General features: G+C 42.9%; 1 protein-coding gene across 1 annotated transcript; it reads left to right on the top strand.

Moving 5' to 3' along the window:
- The first annotated feature begins 2,784 nt into the window (after positions 1 to 2,784).
- On the top strand, positions 2,785 to 4,876 carry LOC147617304 (small ribosomal subunit protein eS19y-like). The gene is made up of 4 exons (XM_086776953.1): positions 2,785 to 3,053; positions 4,086 to 4,176; positions 4,368 to 4,551; positions 4,645 to 4,876. The coding sequence occupies exons 1-4, from the start codon at positions 2,970 to 2,972 to the stop codon at positions 4,718 to 4,720; spliced, it is 435 nt and encodes a 144-aa protein (XP_086633079.1). The 5' UTR covers positions 2,785 to 2,969; the 3' UTR covers positions 4,721 to 4,876.
- Positions 4,877 to 6,575: the final 1,699 nt, after the last annotated feature.

The raw sequence follows: 6,575 nt of genomic DNA, 5'->3' as shown, positions 1-6,575 counted from the left end.
AGGAAGTTTGATTTACATGACGATCACTAGACCAGATTTGAGCTATGCTGTTGGGTTGGTGAGTCAGTTTATGCAAGTTCCACGGAAACCGCATTTGGATGCAGTGAGACGCATACTGAGGTATGTGAGGTCTACTTTGCATTGTGGACTATTCTATGAGACTGGGACAGAGATATGTGTACATGGGTACACAGATGCTGATTGGGCTGGTAGTATCTCAAACAGAAGATCTACCAGTGGCTTCATGTTTTCTTTGGGGAGTGCTGCTGTGACTTGGAGCAGCAAGAAGCAGCCTACGGTTGCTCTATCCAGTACAGAGCGTACAGAGGAGCTGCTATGGCAGCATGTGAGGTAGCTTGGTTGAGGAAGCTACTTGCAAATTTGGGTCTATCAGTGGATAGACAAGTTGTCATTTTCTGTGACAACATTAGCAGTATACAGTTGGCCAGGAACCCAGTCTTTCATGCTCGTATGAAGCACATAGAGGTCCACTACCACTTCGTCAGAGAGAAGGTCTTGGCAGGAGATCTTGACCTTGTTTATGTCAGCACAGAGGATTAGGTAGCTGACATCTTCACCAAAGCATTGGGTACAGAGAAGCTCCGCAGATTCAGGGCTTCGCTTGGTATACATGAGATGGAGTTGAGCTCGAGGGGGAGTGTTGAGATATTGAGCTCGTCTAGTGAGGCGGTGGCCACTGATGACCCGCCTGGGGGATAGGCCCCACACTTACACCACTGGCATGGTTGGTGAGATCTTGGGTGATATGCGGCCAGTGGGATAACAGGCTGTGTGACAGCCATTCTAGAGACTGGCATAGTTATAGCACGAGCTGATTTAGTCGGGTTCACACTATAGAGAACCCGTGTATGTATTGGTTGAGTACCTTTCATATTATTGTGTACTCTTATTCTTGTATATGGTGTGTTGAGTGTTGAGAGAAGAAGAAGAAGATTTTCAGCCTCTCACCTTGTGTGTTCTCTATTAGGGTTTTGTGAGTGTGTGTGTGTGCTTGCAAGAGCTCAAGCTCTCTTCCCCCCTGCATCTTTTCAAGAAATGCCTCAAATTTTTACTTTTCATAGAGTTTGCCATAATGCCTCTTATCATAGAAGCCTGGGAATGTCTCCTTTCAAGGCCTTATATGGGTAAGAATGCATTACTTGGTCAAATCTTTTGATTAGAGTTGAGAGGGTACATGCTGGACGAATTGGATCATCGAGTCAAGTTAATCCATGAAGATCTCAAGGCTGCTCCAAGATCGACAGAAAAGTTATGTAGACCTAAAGAGATCCGAGAGGCTATTCAAAGGAGGCGACATGGTGTTTCTATGAGTCAAATCAAAGAAGAGTTGGGAAAATTTCAGAAACCCTCTCCTAGGTATTGTGGTCCATAGATGATCACAAGGTATTGGGGAAATTTCAGAAACTCTTTTCTAGGTATTGTGGTCCATAGATGATTAAGGCGAATTGGCAATCAAGCCTATATGAGTTACTTCTACTCCTTCACCTCGAGATTCACAACATCTTTCATGTAAGTCTCCTTAAGATGTATGTGGTTGACCCATCTTTTATGTAAGTCTCCTTCACCTCCAGATTCACAACATCTTTCATGTAAGTCTCCTTAAGATGTATGTGGTTGACCTATCTCATATATTAGATGATATGCCTAGGTGATTATCTCTAAACAAGGAGAATTTGAAGTAGAGCATGAGTAGACATATTAAATTTTAGAGAGAAACCTCTTCAAAACGGATTCCATGAGATTTTGGCGAAGTGGAAACACTTACCTCTAGAAGATGCTTCTACCTGTTTGGGCCTATCTGAATGCTTCTCTTTTTTTATTCATAGCTGGGAAAAATGTGCCTACTTCCCTCTCGCTTGGTGTGAGCTTTTGATCACCAAGTCTCTCTCTTAGTGCCTATTTCCTCCTAGTGCTACCTTCAGCACACTCGAGTGTTTTTGGACCTGTTTATTGGAGTGAGAGAACCACTTCCTTTTCTCTAGAGTGAAGCTTTGTGTGCTGTAAGTTTGGAAATTATGGTTTATAGCTAATTTTTAGATGTTATTCATCAGTCATGCTTTCCCTAGGGTTTAATTAAGCTTGGAGTGTTGTAAAGTGCCCAAGGAAGCTAGTTATTGGAGTTTTGTCATTATTCTTTTTATCTTGCTCTCAATTTTGAATAATGGAGCTTCTTTTTGGAGTTTTGTCATTAGTCGTGCACGAGATTTGTGTGAGCTTTGCAAGAAAGCATGGCATAAAGCATTAATGCTTTACAAACAACAGCAGGGTCTACGTAAACAGTATATATATAATCAATTGAGTTCTGTGCAATGAGCAATTTTGTGTGAAGAAGGAAGGGCAACCGTGGTGTCCCCCGCAGGCACAACAACAAACCTGTGTAAAGTTGAGTACATTTGCCAGGTCTGTATGCTTGTGACCGAGCCAGTGATGACAGTAATAATAAACAGATCAAGGTCAATGTTTAGAAAGCAGCTCTTCATTTGGGCAGTATAGCTCTGCGTGCACCACAAAATCGATTGCCCACAAAATTGATTGCCCATGAATGGTTTTGCCCAAAGTCCACAGAAATCAACATACCAAGTAGTCAAGGAAAACAGTTGTGCATGCAACCAGAAATCGGAGAGGGTGCAGGAGATCACACGCTTGCAAGTGCAGAAGAAAATAGCTTTGCATGCATGTAAAAAATGGACAAAGGAGCTCTGCATACATCCAAAATTTGGGGAGGGTGCTAAAGATCTGCAAGTTGTGCACTGGAAACCTTCTTGGGGGAAGGAGAGAGCATGTCCGGACAACGTCCGAGCACACATGCCCGGACGTTTGTGCGGCCAGCCTTAGATAATGCCTCCAACGACCCAGAAATATTAAAGAATTAAGCAGGGTTTTCCATTGAATCCTCTCTCTCTCTCTCTCTCTCTCTCTCTCTCTCTCGGCTACACGCAGCAGGGGCCATGGCGACGGCCAAGACCGTCAAGGACGTCTCCTCCCACGAGTTCGTGCGCGCCTACGCTTCTCACCTCAAGCGCTCAGGCAAGGTAGGTCTCAAAGCAAAAGCCTCATTCGCTCTGCTGATTGTTAGGGTTTCGAGAGATTGTTTGCCAGAGTCACGATCTCTCGTGATTTTTGCGGCTTTTATCTTCACCTTCTCCTTTTTTCTGATAGCGTTCCACAGGCTTTGGTATCTGTCTCTATATGATTTTCTGACTAGTTAGGCGATTCAAGCTGCTGATGTTTCCTGCCAAGAGAAGGGTTGCGGGCCTGATTTTGGCTGCTGCACGATTTTCTGGTAAATGTTAAGAGAACACATCTCCAAACCCTAGCAGAGTTGCGGAAGTAAGAGTTGCCCGCCAGTACAATCCAATGCCCAAATTGTCCTGTAGCTCTAGTCCGCTGTCTTTGGAATGGCTAGAGCGCTTTGCCTCTTCAAACCTATTGATCCAAACAGTCAGTGCATTTTAGATGATGGTGGTCTCTTATGAAGCACACTTACACAACCTTTATAGAAATTCCTTCAGCGATTTTGTCCGATCATATGGCGGACTCATTCTGCAGGCTGATGCCTTGTTGGGCCGGTGGGTACGGAGTCCATTTGATGCCTTTTTGGGTCCCGTGCTGCAGCCTTTTTCTGAAGCCATTCTAAGAGGCATAGTAATGCAGCTTTGGGAGCACAATTGGATGGCCAATATGACCGCTCCAATACAGAGGCTCTCGAGCCATTGTCCTGTCAACAATCTATGGGAATGAGTTTCCCCTAAGAGAGAAAGGTAAGGACAAACTTCACACTTGATCCTAACCAAAGAGGGGTTCCCCCCCCAACCAAACAGCCAAAAAAAAGAAGTAGTTGGTTCAATTTCACATTCTAGTCTTAAGCAACGATTCTATACCCTTTTAAGCAAATGTGGGAGAAAGTTTTTAAGTAGTTCTATGTTCTTACTCTTCTTTACTGATATGTTTGACTCCTTGTGTTAATGCTTTAAATTAACCAACCTGAACGACCAGAAAACTGGCTTGTGTCTTGGTCAACTGGTTTTGACATCTTCCTGGTGGTCATTGTGTGCGATGTTCAGATCGAGGTACCTTCATGGTCTGACATTGTGAAGACTGCTACCTTCAAAGAGCTTGCCCCCTATGACCCTGATTGGTACTACATCAGAGCAGGTTAGCAGACTCTTCTGTTGCCCTACTGCTGCTCCCATTGATTCAATATGGTTTCAGCGCATGAACAATGTGCGTTGTGATTAATATTTCACAAAAAATGTCATACTTTGGCTAAACTGTATATCTAGAAACCTAGTTTTGACAACACTACTGAAGTTAATTGATCTGTTTTTATTTGTAAATGTGATCAGCGTCCATGGCTAGAAAGATCTATCTTCGTGGAGGTGTGGGAGTTGGGGCCTTCCGGAAAATTTATGGTGGCCGGAAGAGCAATGGAAGCCGACCTTCCCATTTCTGCAGAAGTAGTGGTTCTGTTGCACGGGATGTGCTCAAACAGCTTGAGAAAATTGACATTGTGGAGAAGGATCCCAAAGGGTAAGAAATTCTAGGTTAAGCTCTTTGAGGATCAATTTTTTGTTCCGCGCTCTTTAAATACGTGATTGTGGGATTCTTTTGGTCTTCTTTTAGTGGGCGAAGGATTACATCAAATGGGCAACGGGACTTGGATCAGGTTGCTGGGCGCATCACTGCAACAGCTGCATAGTCTTCTGCCATGAAGCCAGCACGGAGATCAACAGTTCCATTGTTGTCATTGAGCAGACCAAGATATAAATGCTTTATGTTTGAGAATACCTTGTGTGCATGACTGGATGCTAGCTATATGTTTTAAAGTTTTGATATTCAAATACTGCTTTACTGTGGGGCGATGGAGTTGTTTATTGAGTGCTACCATCGCTTGAAACTTTTGAGTGCTTGTATTAGAGGGCTATATTGGATAGGGCAAAGGTTCTGCAGGGATAGGTGTACCATTAGTTTTATGACTTGAATATGCTGTCGGCCAGTTGTTGGGACTGAGGGCAACCCCAAATGTGAGGCTTGTCCTTTGGTGTAATGTGTTTTGAGCTGCCACTGCTGACTGCTGTTCGGTCTGAGCAGTGTGTGTCATGTTTATGCATGCCATGTCGGCCTGGCCCACGATTCTTTGGTGAAAGCAAAATGAAGGCATATCTTGTGGAAAGGGGACCGGTCGTCACCAGACAACTCCTCAAGGCTGTTTGAAGAAGTGCTGGACCTTGATGGGAGGTTCGAAGCCCTCAACAACCGAGGCTTTCTCTATTTTGCAAAGCATCATTTTATTGTTTCTCAAAGTAGTCGCAAATGTAAGTAGTCTTAGCAATGGTGGCAAAGGCTCTCTTTGTTGGTAAGGCAAGGCTTTTGATGATCTAGGATAATGACATGAATTGGTATCATGTTTACCATCGCATGCATTGTGCACATTACAACATAGGCCTTCCTCTCAAATGAGGGGACAACACTGGTGGCAAATTGTATCCCACACCAGATCTGTGAGGATACAGATGTGTATACCCCATATTATCTTGTGCATCTGTTCCCAATTTTTTAACAATGCTACACTAAGCTTGTCAACATACATCTGAGTAATTGGTTGCTCTTAGAGTTGATACCTCAATGTGGGTATCTTGTTTTCCCAATATGTAGAAATCACACAATTGGTGCATGACTTGGATTTTGGCACAATCTAATGCCATAAGGCTATTCCTGTATTTGTAATTGTTTGGCCAACTTTTACTCACATTTGTGTGGTGGTTTTCTCTAGGCCACACAATTGACATGCATGTGATTCGTTTCACATAGCAAACATGCATTTTTCTAGGACGCACCTCACTGCTCTCTGTGTTTATCTGTTCCTGTTCTTTAATGGGGACACTCCACCTTTTGAAACAGGTTACATGGCAAAAATGCATTTTTTCTAGGACATTCCTCGCTGCTCCATGTGCTCTTCTTTCATGGGGATACTTCCCTTCCTTTGTGTTCTCTGTTCCTGTTCTTTAATGGGGACACTCCACCTTTTGAGCTTAGGTGGCTTATCACATTGGCAATCCTTAAACCAGTATGGCTTTTGTATCTTTTTTTTGGAAGCATTTGCATTTTCATACAAGATACTCTAGACTAAGAACCTACATACAATAGTGATAAATCAAAGCTGGCTTTTTTAAATAAATACACACACTTCCACAAGAAGGGCATGCTCTTGATGTTTATTTGTTAGGTTATCTCACTTGTACCATGGTGTGGCTTGGGTCCTCTAGTTGAAAGCAAGGTTCAAATGTTTTTCTAGCTCACAGAGACAATTAAACACCAACAAGAAGGATGAATTTTAATTCATAAGTTTGAATGCTGCAAAGATGATTGGTGCAGTTGTATGATGAATTGAATTAGGGATATTCTCTCAATCCTAGAGGTGGATGCTTAAACACAATGGCTAGCAAGCCAATTATTTTCTAATCACTTCTCACATCTTCACTTGTTTATGGATTGTAATAAAGCACAAGTAATGTTTTGAATGATCTTGGTGCTTGATTTAAGCCATAAATATT

Source organism: Cibotium barometz, chromosome 37 (genome assembly GCF_041138505.1).
Source record: "Cibotium barometz isolate CiBa-2024 chromosome 37, ASM4113850v1, whole genome shotgun sequence".
Lineage (NCBI taxonomy): Eukaryota > Viridiplantae > Streptophyta > Polypodiopsida > Cyatheales > Cibotiaceae > Cibotium > Cibotium barometz.
Note: the sequence above shows the minus strand (reverse complement) of the source record. Positions and strands in the feature narration are given on the sequence as shown.